The 13,037-nt window shown below is 47.4% G+C and overlaps 1 protein-coding gene across 1 annotated transcript in view; it reads right to left on the minus strand.

Annotated features, from left to right (window-relative positions):
* The window catches only part of LOC144754871 (lymphoid-specific helicase-like), a 558,671-nt gene that overhangs the window by 242,783 nt on the left and 302,851 nt on the right, over positions 1-13,037 (minus strand). The window contains exons 15-16 of the mRNA XM_078643186.1: positions 11,687-11,831; positions 9,853-9,936 (exon numbers count right to left, since the gene is read on the minus strand). Of these exons, the coding sequence (XP_078499312.1) occupies positions 9,853-9,936; positions 11,687-11,831 (229 nt within the window). The remainder of the gene's footprint in view (positions 1-9,852; positions 9,937-11,686; positions 11,832-13,037) is intronic.

Consider the following 13,037-nt stretch of genomic DNA (forward strand, 5'->3'; position numbering starts at 1 on the left):
TGCCTGTGGATTCCTCACCTTTTATATTCAAGTCTTTATTTCACCGCCGAAACGGAGTATGCAGAAGAGTGACTTATACACAGCGATAGGCCTACAACCCTTATAGGGCCGGCCGCGTCAAATAAAATGCATTAGAAAATAGTGACGGTGCACACATGTAATAGCATTATACACAGCGTTCTGCCTACAACCCAACAGGGCCGGCCGCGTCTTATAACACCCAGTGTACACCGGGCAGTCACTGCCAAGGATAGCCCGACCCCTAGGACCGAATGTAACCAGAGAACTAGAACTGGTGAAACTATAAGACCAGACGGGTCTGAACTGTAACAGAATGCCTGAAAGAGAGGCACTAGATCAGAGAAGACAGTAGGAAAGAGTAAAGGGAAAGGACTAGGAAAGAGAAGAGAGGGCCTAGGGTACATCGGAGGAGGCGGGGGGTGAGAGCATCGCACCAGACCATTGGGATATCTGCAGCGCCTGCCGCACTCTACACCTCGGTCACTGGAGATGCTATGGCAGTGGCCTGTTCGATGTAGGGGAGATCCCAGCGTCCTCCACCAACCGCAGCGCCCGGAGCTTAGGGGGCATGTGTCGCGCATGTTCTACTGTGCATAAATATTTTACCAGGGGTTGCCACACCGCCTTAAAGCGCGTGTCGTGAGCCTGCAGTCTAGCTGAAAGGAGCTCCATTGTTATGACATGCCAGAGTCTCACAAACCACGCAGCAATGGGCGGCGCTTCCTCCTTTTTCCAATACAGGGCAATGAGCTGCCTGGCTGCCCCCAGCATTTGAAGCGCTAATGTCCAATCGCTCCGGGTTAGCGCCAGTAGGCCCGTAGGTTTGACACCCAGTAATATCGTGCTAGTGGCTTCAGGCAGAGGAAACCCCAGTACCCCCCTGATGTGACTCCGGACCTCCTTCCAGAAGAGGGTTAGCGAAGAGCAGGTCCACCATATGTGCAAGAAATCCCCAGTCGCAGATTGGCACCTCCAGCACTCAGTGGAAGAGGTCGGGAACATTTTGTGCAATCGTTGTGGCGTATGGTACCACTGGGTCATCATTTTATATGCGTTCTCCTGTTGCGGTATGCTATGATATACTTTAGGTATGTCGCACCACAGACGGAGCCACTGTGCCGGTGTGATGTCTGTACCCGAAATAGAGTGCCAGCGTTGCTGATATGTGTGGGAAGGCGGCGCCTGAGGATGTTGCAGAATCTGATAAATTTTTGAGATCAGACCATTCGATTCTGTGAAGGAGCGAGCCAGCCACTCTAACGGGGTAAAAGCGCGTTTAGCCGCCTGGTACGTCTCATCTGCCATTACCCAGTGCCTCAGTTGAGCATATTGCATCCCAGCCTCGGGTGGGAGTCGGAATTCCTCCCTGCAGTGAGCAAAGGTCTTAAGGGTGCCTCCCTCAAAGAGGTCTGTAAGCACCCTACAATTGCCCTGAGGCCACATATGGAACGCTCTGGTGCGGTGAGCCGGTGGAAACCACGGGTTCCCTTCAATTGGGGTGTGTGGAGAGGGGAAGGTCGTGAGGCCCCTGCGTACCGCTATCCTGTCCCAGATCTCCAACACCCTTTTCGTGGGCACCGCCAAGTAGGCGCTCGGGGATCGCCCCGCCTTATGTTTCCACGCCATATCCCAGATAGTGCGTCCAGTCACGGCTCTGTCCATATGCAGCCACCCCTTCTCACTCTCCGTAGTACCCCATTCTATTATGAAGCGGAGATGTGCAGCCCAATAGTACTCCACCAGGTTAGGGCATGCAAGCCCCCCCCGATCTCGCGGTGCCAGAAGGAGTGCCTGGGAGAAGCGAGGCCTCTCTTGTCTCCCCCCCCCCCCAGATAAAGTTGGTTAGATCTCTCTGCAAACTTCTTATATTATGCAGCGGGATGGGAGTGCGGAGGCACTGAAATAAATATAAGATTTTGGGTAGAATGGACATCTTTATCGCATTGATTCTACCCAGCCAGGACGGCACAAGCAGCTTCCATCTCCGTAGATCCTCGAGGACCGATCGGCGACATTCCCTCCAGTTGGCGCGTGTCCAGCTAGGGGGTCAACTGCAAGCCAAGATAACGGATATGTTGTGCCGTCCATAGATAGGGATTCAGAAAAGGGGGTGGTGATGAACAGAGTGCCTGAATTAAGCAGACCACTCTTACCCAGTCCAAAGATCAGGGCTTGATCCATCACCGTTTTTTAGCTCACTGCACCATCCCAGCTCAGAACTTGGCTATATGCAAATTAGTCTGTTCCTGTCCCAGTGCATGATGGGAACAGGGCAAACCAAACTACCAAGCCAATTCTTGTACTGGGAAGGAAACAAGCTTCCGGGGACCGGTTTCTGCCATTTCAGGCGTCGTCGGCCCGGCTTGCTTGAATCCTGATGGTGCAATGAGCAAGGGACTCACATCTGAGTATACCCTTCCACGCTTATGGTGGACAAAATGATTCAGAAAAGGGGGTGGTGATGAACAGAGTGCCTGAATTAAGCAGACCACTCTTACCCAGTCCAAAGATCAGGGCTTGATCCATCACCGTTTGTTGTCCATAGATAGGGGGCTATCTGTTCCAGATGGGGGATTTCTGTCTTTGGGATGGTAAGGTTGAGCGCCCAGGACTTGCTATGATTGATTTTCAGGCCAGAAACACGCTCAAAGAGGCAAAGCGCAGAATGTACTGCCGGCAGGGATTCTCGGGGCTTAGTAAGTGTAAGGACGAGAACATCCGCGAAGAGCGCTACTTTATTATCTTGCCCACCTAGAGGGATGCCATGAATGTCAGGAGCCCGACGAATCATGTCCGCCAGTGGCTCAATTACCAAGGCAAATAAAGGCGAGAGCGGACAGCCCTGCCTGGTTCCTCTCCCTATATTAAACGGCTCAGTGAGCTGTCCGTTCACTCGAATCCTGGCCCGCGGTGCAATGTAAGACGCCATAATCCTAGTGACCATCTTCGGGCCGAGCCCTATCTTGTGGAGGACCGCCCGGAGGAAGGACCAATCCACCCGATCGAACGCCTTTTCGGAGTCTAACGAAAGGAGGCAGGCCGGGATCTGCCAGTGATGGGCCTTTCCTACAAGATGTGCCACCCTTCGCACGTTGTCGGCCCCCTGCCGGTTGCGGATGAAACCCACCTGGTCAGGGTCTATCAGGCCGGGCATATGGGGGTCTAATCGCCTCGCCAGCAACTTGGTGTATATTTTAAAGTCGGTGTTTAGTAAAGCTATCGGGCGGTACGACGCGCACATTGTAGGGTCCTTCCCAGGCTTCAAGATTAAAGCGATTTCGGCCAATCCCATGTCTGGGGACGGCCCCTTCTCTTCAGTAAAGGAGTTATATAACCGGAGAAGGCAAGGCCCGAGTTGCGCCTGGAACATGCGATAGAAGGATAGAGGGAGCCCATCAGGCCCCGGTGTTTTCCCCAGGGGGAGCTCTGACAGGTGATGCTATCTCCTCCTGTGTGATCGAGTCCTCCAGGAGCTTCGCAAAATGGGAGTGCAGTGTCGCCCCCCCATACTACCCCAGTACTTTCTCCACCAGTTCAGGAGGCGGTCTCTCTTCCGAGTATAGTGATGTGTAATAGTCCCTGAAAGCCTGGCATTTATCCTTCGCTGCCGCAACCCTGGTCCCATTCGGCAGTTGAACGTTCGCCATATGTGCTTTAGCGGCTCTGGCCCTCAGTCTCCTCGCCAAGAGTCTCCCCACCTTGTCCCTTCCTTCGAAATATTTCTGTTTTAAGGCCAACAGGGAATTTTCTGCCCTATTGGTGCGCAACATCCTGAGCTGGCCTCTAAGATTAGCTAAATGTCTCCTCGTCCGCAGGGTAGAGCCGCCCTGGTCCTGCGTCTCCGCTTTCTTCAGGTCATCCGTCAGATTGTCTTCCAGCGCTCGCGCCTCCTGCGACCTCGCGATCGAAAGGGACGTAATATGCCCCCGTATCGTGGCCTTGAAGGCGTCCCAGACCACCGGGAAGGGCGTCTCAGGCAAGTCGTTGCACTCAAAGTAGGATATAATGGCCCGCCTGATGTCCTAAGGACATCCCTAAGGATACTTGTCGGCAGACACCATTTCCGTTCCCAGGGAGGACAAGCCGCCTGTTCGAGAAGGAACAGCGCTGGATCTATAGGCTATCCACGCATGTACTAGGTCTTAATGATAACATACCTTGGGCCTCTGTACTATGAGCACCACAACTTTGGGCCTATCCACTCTGTCTGAATACTGTACTCCGTTCTTAGACACTCACAACGACCTTGTGTCCAGTCACGTAGTCTAAATTCAGACTATATACTAACCAGATCTGGCTGCCCCCTTCTGTTCTGTCCCAGCAGAATTAGCCACTGAACTAGTGGTTTATCACTCCTCCTTGTGTCATCTGCTAAGTCGTGCCGGCGGCTCAGTGCCCCTCCGTACGTTTTCTCATCCTGTAATTACTTCCCCTTCCTTGGCTGGTGCCTGTCATGCCTCTCGCTGATAGACATTCTACTCTTTTAAGGCACCTACCAAATTGCCAGTGCGCCTACCGCACCCTGTTTCCTAGTTTATCACTGTGTTGTGTAATCCACAAACACCTAGCCTTATTTCTATTTTTATTCCTTTTTTGTGTTTTATTCAGAACGCTTATTGTTATAACCAATACCCTGCCACCAATATGCACTGTAAACCTTTATCCATGGACCCACGTCGGCAGTTACTTGTTCCGCACTCGTACGTGTAAACCCATATTTCTGCTTAGTTTTTCATCAACAGACACGGGGATAATACACCGCCGCTCCCCTTTGACTTTACTGAGCGCAATAGTCCGTACGAGCTTGCCGTTCTGACAACTCGCACGGGAGCCTAGCAACGGCGATACCACATGTACCACTCAGCCCCGCCCATACCCAGAAGCCATGGCTCATTAAACATAGCGACTGGACACTCGCCACTTCAGCGGGGACATTTGAGAGGCGCATAGGTAATCCGCCTTGTCTGACTCAGCGAAACTGTAAGTACTGTGCTCTTTGTCCCAACAGCTCCTGTGCACTCGTTTACATATCGATATGCCGACATAGTTTTTTCTGTTTCTGGGTCTCGCAACCTTGCCAGCACTCGGACTGATTCACTGTATTTTACCTACCACAGAATAAGTTTCACAGCTGAGGTAGCCTTCCCACTGCCCCCCCGAAGTCCCAGAGACGCACAATAGGAGTAAGAATAGCCCCTCGAAGCCATCCGTGTGGCTGTTTGTCCTTGTGTTTCAACTACAAATGCATGCATTTTACGTTTAGCTCACAACCACTTTTTTTGTGAGACTTGATAGTCACCCAACCATAATTATTGGAGTGCGAGTGACTCTATAAATCATTAATTTTCACCACCATTCACACACTTATTGACCTGTGTGTCAGAGTGAGCCAAAGATAGATATATCTATAGCACGATTTATCAGCTGATATACAATAAGCCAACAAGAACAAGCTGAATAAGAGTTTGTACTCATCTTAGACACATCATCATGTCTGTTGTATGTTCAGAATGGGATCAGCATGAAGCATGCAGACACGTGAGAGTCGACACTACGTTACAGGCACGTAAAAATGTTTGATTGTGACTGCCTTTCCTTTGTTCCTCCCACAGGTCTCTTTCTCCTCACCTATTTTAGGTTTGAGTGTTTGCCTGTTGCAGAGTTTTGCAATTTGGCGCAAGGAATCTAGGATTGGATGCACGTTAGTGTGTGTAGACCATCCATTTTCCTTTTTCTGGTCCTGATGAAAACCTGGGATTTACCTCGTAAAGGTTGAAACATGTAGACCATTCATATAGATACTTACGGTCATAATCACCCACTGGTATCTTCACACTTTTTTTAATATTGTCCAGTTGCTTGTGAATAAAGTTTTTTCAACAAAGTTATACCAGGACAATTTTTAACATCACCTCCTTTTTTTGCACTAATCACTCAAATAAGCCAGCTCCACTGTAGTTCAGGTGTCGCAGCACACCCTGGTGGCACTCGGTCATCAGGGTGGACCCCAATGATGAAGCATGTCACCAACCAGGTTGGTGAGTTAGGGTTTTTTTAACAAAAGGTTAATACTCCTTTTGTTCTACACTTATCCCATTCAGAATTTTTCTTAGATTCCTATGGTGATACTCCCTTCTTGTTACATTTATGCTTTAGTCCAGGGGCCTAGGAGTATATTCCTTTCACTTATGTGAAAAAATCCCTCTCTCTCTCTCTTGTTTATACATGTCCTGTTCAATCACCAGGCATGAAGGTGCAGGTTCTAGAGGTGCGGGTGAAGAAACTGCCCCTCCGAGAGAAGGTCGGCCCGAGAGCAGAGTGAACAATGAGAGGTAAAGGAGGTTTGTGTACCAAACCCTTTGCGGCTAATCCGGGGTGATCAAGATGATTTTGGCCCAGTCTTGGCGAATCTTCCTCAAAACTCGAGGAATCAAGGGTACGAGGGGGGAAACGAGTAAAGAAGCTGGGAGCCCCAATCTACCTGAAACGCATCCACCTCAACGCTCCCTGAGTCGGATACTGCAGAATGACGGAGAGTGCGTGTTCGTATGAGTGGCAAACCGGTCCAACTGAGAAAACCCCCACATCCTGAAAATGTGAAAAACTACCTCCGGATTTAGACGCCACTTGTGACATTCAGCACTCCAGCCAAGTGATTTGCAATCAGGAAAATCGGATGGCCCTTGGCCCTGAGCCCAGGACCAGAGTCGCAGAGCCTCTCTGCAGAGGCGATTCGACCCTACTCCTCCCTGTTTGTTGACGTACCACACTGCAGCAGTGTCTATTAAAGGTGAATCAACTAACTGGGAAGGGAAGGGAGGAAGGCCTTGAGAGCCAATGTATTGCCCACAATTCTAAAAAGGTCTTTGATCTCCAGAGATCAAAGACCTTTGACCGCAAGATCCCCCAGATGAGCTCCTCACCTTAGAGCGGAGGCATCCATTACCACTGTGGCCACTAGAGAAGGGGTGTGAAACTGCTTCCCTTGAGCCTTGTTGCCTGGAACACTCCATTGCAGATCCACTGCAGTGTCCCTGGAGATTCGTATTTCTCGAAATCTGTTGTGTAGAAACTACTGCCTGCATAGGCACCACTGGAGAACCCTCATGTGCCAGCATGCGTGGCTGACCAACAGAAGGCAGGAAGCAAACAGACCAAGCAGGCGCAAGACCTACAGGACTGGAACAGACGCTCCATTCTGAAAAAGTGAAATCATAATCTTGATGTCTTGAATCCTCTGTGGAGGCGGGGAGGCACGACTCACCATAGTATTCAGTACTGCCCCTATGAACAGGCTGTGCTGAGGGCACCAGGTGAGTTTTGGGTAAATTTATCATAAACCCAAGGTGAACAGCTGTATTAACTGCAAATGATGCGGCACAATCTCTGGCGATTTTGTTTTGGGAAGCCAGTCGTCCAGATAGGGAAACACCGGAATCCTGGACCTTCTGAGATGTGCTGCCACCACTCCCATCACCTTTGTGAAGACCAGGAGGTGCGGAAGTAAGGTAGAAGGGAAGGACTGCAAATTGGTAATGTTGAGACCCCACCGTAAAAAAGCCGAGACACTTCCGATGCGACCGTAGAATGGGAATGTGAACATACGCATACTATAAAATCGATCGACACCATCCAGCCTTCCTTCTCCAGTGTGAGAAGAACCTGTGCCAGGGTCAACATTTTGAACTTCTCCTGCTCAAGATAAAATTCAAAATCCGGAAGTTGAGAGTTGGTCGTAAATGACCATTCTTTATGGGAAATCAAGTACCGGGAGTAGCAACCATGACCTCTTTCCTGCTTTAGAACAATCTCGATTGCACCATTTTGCAGCAATGACAGTCCGTCCTGCTGGAGCAGCCGAAGATGCTCTTCGAGCAAAGGCCCTCACAGGGAGGGAAGGGGGGGGGGGGGACACGACTCCTGAAAGGGTAGGGCATACCCATTTTCTACGATGTTTAAAACCCAGAGGTCTGTAGTGACAGACCTCCAATGCGGTAGATAATAGGCCAACCGCCCTCCACGGGACAAGCATGCTCTAAGATCGCAGAGCTGCTTCGCTGCCACAATGGTTGGAGATGCAAAAGAGGAGAAGGTGGAGGAGGAAGTGGTGGAGACTTGCTGTCGGGTATAACCATGCGGACTACGTCTGCTTCTTCCCATGGAGGACCTGATCAGAGTATTAAACCTGCAAGACTGTCTATAGTCTCTGGGATGGGTCTGAAGCCCCAAGAGCCTTGCTGTTGCCTTGCTATCCCTAAAGTGCTACAGCGCAGAATTAGCCTTAGCTCCAGACAAGGGAGTCCAAACAAGCGAGACCCATCAAAAGGCAAGTCCAGCAACATAGCTTGATCAAGCGAAAAGCCTGAACCTTGTAACCAGGCATGCCTTCATGTTGCCACAGACCCCATTACTCTGGCTACAGAGTTTGCAGTGTCCAGCTCAGATTGGATTACAACATGAGCAGCAGCCTGAGCATCTGTCAGCAGTTCAGATAATGCCCTTGGACCTCCGTGGGCAATTTTGGAAAGAGCTCCTTAGCTGTGTCCATGAGAGTATAAATGTAACATCCCAAGAGACTTGTGTCATTCGTAGATTAAGGCCATACTTCCCAACTGCTACATTCGTTTTGATTTCCGATCAACAAGCGTGGATGAAAAAGAACCTGCTGATAACTTAGAAGAATAAGAAGCTTGGACCGATTGGCTTTCTGGTGAATGATGGGAGGACAGAAAAGCCAGATCCCCAGGAGCTACCTTATACCTTCTAGCCACTCTCCTGGAAATGCCAGGGAGGACAAAACATCCAAAATAGGCTCTGTTAAAGCCTCATTGAAGGGCAGCAATGGTTCTGATGCAGGAGTCGAATGTAGAACCTCTGAGAATATCAGATTTCAATTCAGTTGTGGGAAGCAGCAACTCTAAAAGGTCCTCATCTCTTCAAATTACAGCAGGATATGAAATCACCTCAGGAGATGGCGAGCCCTTCGGTGATGCCAATTGTCACTCAGGGGAGGTAACCAGACTACTAGACTCTTGTAATCCCTCAAACTCAAGGCTAACGTCCACTATCTCCCCTTCTCCAGCCTCTTCATGCTCCTCTTGATATTCCTCTTACTCAACAGCCTTTGAGCCTCTGAGCTCTCATCTTAGGCGCGGACGAGGCTTCTTGGAGGATCTCAAAGTATGAGGAGTTGGGTATTTCGTTCGTGTCCAAGATCTCCTGCGACAACTCTTTGGCCATGAATAACTTGGCCGGCCTCCCCTTCAGGGCCTTCGGATTCATCTGCTTACACCGAAGCGCATGTCCAGACGTTGTGATCAGAGGACAGACACCACAAACAATCTTCGAGCGGGTCAGGGATGGACATCTGGCCCCTGCATTCCCGGCACAGCTTGTATCCTGAATTTCGAGAAGTCATTTTCAATGGCTACAAAGTCGCAACAACAGTAACAATTAAAACTCCCAGAAAAGGAGAGCCTGTGGAAAAAAGGTTATGCATCGATGGAGCCGGAAAAAAAAAAAAAGGGAACGGACGTCAGCACGCCGACTAGGTCATCTTATGGCTCTGATTAAGTCAGGCGGAGCCTCATGCACAGCCGTTCCATTGCGACTTCGACGTGGGAGAGCCGAGGAGAAAAGTTTCTGTGGAATGCTGCCCATTGGGGAAATTTAAAAAAGGTATATCCATCAGAATCAGAATTTTTAGTTCCATGCTTATGTCACCATTAGAAAGACTGACTTGTCCAATTCTAAAGCATGTAATTAAGCCACTAGTCCCGATCTCATTACAAGAACACCCAGAAAGTCTAGTTTATGTGACTAAAAGCTTACCTTGTGACCTCGCTTTTTGAGCTCTGGTAGCATTCTGTCCAACAGGAGAAACTTGCCAGAACTGTTAACCAACTCTTCATCAACCTGTGGAGGACAATTGCCATTTACTGAACATTCAATTCAACAACGTTAATTACAAGTTTGCAGTGCTGTTACTTCTGTCTGAATGTACTTGTGTGCAAATCGTATTCACCAAACCACTACATGGTAACAAAGTTTTAGAAGAAATCATGCAGGACATTAGTTGTAGTCATCAGCGACTGATCGAATGGGACAATAGACAATCATTTATATAATAACATTATCTGATTTTTAAATTACACTGTTAAAATGTGAGGCATATGAAAAGTCCTAGGTCCAGACTCTTATATTGCTTTAAGTGCCAACACTGCAATAACAATCCAGGTCTTCAAGTTTCATGGATAGCAGCCTGCTCAACCCCTCTAACTACCATCCAACCAATTTTTAGTGCTTAGAAAAAGGCAAAAAGCAATAATTTCTTGCTAAAAGGTGCTCCTAGAATTTCCAAGGCTTGTCTAAATCCTTCCTTACTTCAGCATCTGGGTCTCTATCCTCCAGCCAGAGGAATACATGCAAAACACTTAAACTATCTGGGGAAGCCCTATCTACCATCCAACTAGTACCATACTAAATCTGTGGCCATCTATAATAATCGGACTAGACCAGGCAAACGTATTCCCACTGCACAGACTCACTGTCATGTGTGCCTCGCTTCCAACAAGCGCACCCAACTAGCAATGTTAAGAGTAAACGTCAGTGGGTCAAAGGGAAGCAGAGCATTTAACTCAAGTGAGAACAGTAGTCAGCACTCATTTGACACAGGAAAAAAGGTCTATTCAGGACTGCTGAAATCAGTATGCTACCACCACTGCCTGTCAAAAACCCATGATATGGAAAAAGATACAGGTCGACAAAAGAGGGTATTTTTGGGTTCTGGTCTTTGGGATGCCAGGCCTTCGGCCTCAGCATACACGCTAAATTGGAGTGTTAGCTTGACATAAAAAGTCACGATACCAGTTGCACATGTAGTTGGGTCACTCAGGACGGGGGTCCATGCCCGAATATCCTGCACACAGGAGTAGCAGGGACAAGGGTGGGCTTGTAGGCTATTTCCATCTATCATAATGAGATCAGAACATACAAGCAGAACGAGAGGTTGATTATTCTCCTACCAAGCCACCAAATCGTGGAACAACCTCCACCAACCCATCAGGCCATCCTTATCACTCCCTGAATTTCACAAGAAGTTGAAGACCTGGTTGCTCAATTAGTCTTCTAGCTGGACCATTGAGACAGCCTGCACTCAGGCCCAACCTCACCACACGCCTATTCACTAATTGGATACCCTCAAAGGTGACAAGCAGCATTGCTGCATAATGTTGCACCCGATTCAGTCTGTGCTGCAGCTGTGACCGATCTCCAGCACCACTGAGCGCAGTTTAGGCTTCACTTCACACTGCCTGATAATGCAAAGAAAAAAAGCCCAAATGTTTAACAGTTAAGGCAACACATTGTTCGCAGAGGACACAAGTAAAAGGAACTAGGAGTAAGAGGAAAGCAAAAATTGTGTTCTGCAATGGAGTTGCATAACACATCAAAAGGTTCAAATCAAGGCATTTACAGCAAAAAAGGCCAAGACCATCCAGGAGAAGGTGGGTGCATTTTGGACAAACCAAAGCCCACAGTAATCTAAATAGCTCCTTAACAGCATTCCAATCCTTATCTTACGATTTAATTGTGTTTAAATGTCAATTACATTTTCCAAAAAGTTAAATCACTTACAGAAAGGCCATCAGAAATACATGCACACTACCTTAAAATCTTGAGTTGCTGGATCTAGTGGATACTCAATTAGGTATGGGTGATTACAGCATTTGCGGAGCAACATCATTATGTTCTTCATCTTCAGATTAATTTCAGAACCCCATGAGAGACTCATGTCTACAACTGGCCTAGTCCTAGTGAAAACAGGAAAAGTGCTTAATATTATCCACAATGAAAGGATGAAACATGAATTTTTGTTCAACTCTTTGAAGACAATAACTGACCAAGGATTAACTGCACAAGGCAAAATGTACCTTACCAAAACATTTTTTTATTCTTGACCTTTAATGATACAACAGTAACATTTTAACAACTTTGAAGTAAGGAAAAATGTCCTTAGTGGATAAAAGTTAACTCACTACATTGGGCAGCTTGCCATTTAGCTCTCAAATAAAGGCATCCAGTGGGTTTATGTACTCAAGACTTTAAAGGGGGGAATGCAGCCCTTAAAATGTTATACTTGTCATATCAGGAAGGGACAGCATACATGACAACCTGTGTTGAAAGTAACAGCAGTGTTAAACTATAGAATCACTATTTCCACCCATTTGATCAAGACAAAAGCCCTGCACACCCAGGAAAGCTCTGCTAAAACTTGTTGACCACCTACGTTGCAATAATCTAGCTGCCTATATTTTGTAAATGGGAAATCTGGGAAACAACATTTTTGCTTTTCTTCTGACAGAGCTTTTATCTAGTCTACAGTTTACAGTTTGTTTATTGTTATTAGTTAATAAAAACCCTCACAATACAAGCTAAATACATATAAAAGAAATCCCCTTTTTAAGAAAAATAATATATGGTCTTAAAAACATTGACTACTATTGGTGCAACACAGGAAAATATCTTGGATTTGTTAAAATAGACAGTTCTAAAATTAATTCAAATCATAATTGTAGATACACTTCATCATTTTGGTAATGTAGTGAATAAGTCTGTAAAAAAAAGAAATTCTACAGTTCTAGATATCAACATCCTGCTATTGTTTTATCACCATATAAATATCTTAGTCTTACATCTGGACAAGATCCTTGTGCTGTTGTATACTACTTACAATTCTGTTTTACTTCTTTGTCATGAGATTGTAAAAACTTCAGAAGTTTACAATTTAACTGAGGAACTGTGGAGTCCAGACTTCTCATGATGGCTGTTCTACACGTTCAAACCTCTCGCTCATTAAATAAGCGCTTTAAAAGTGCTCGACGCACGTTGTTCAGTTTGGGACACATACAGACCAAATGCACAAAGTCCTCGTCTGGGGCATCACATAGTCTGCACATTTTTGGTCCTTTAGATCGCCATATTGGTTTGTCTGACAGACGGTAGATCATCTAGGCGCG

The sequence above is a fragment of the Lissotriton helveticus genome, chromosome 5_1 (genome assembly GCF_964261635.1).
Source record: "Lissotriton helveticus chromosome 5_1, aLisHel1.1, whole genome shotgun sequence".
Taxonomy (NCBI): domain Eukaryota; kingdom Metazoa; phylum Chordata; class Amphibia; order Caudata; family Salamandridae; genus Lissotriton; species Lissotriton helveticus.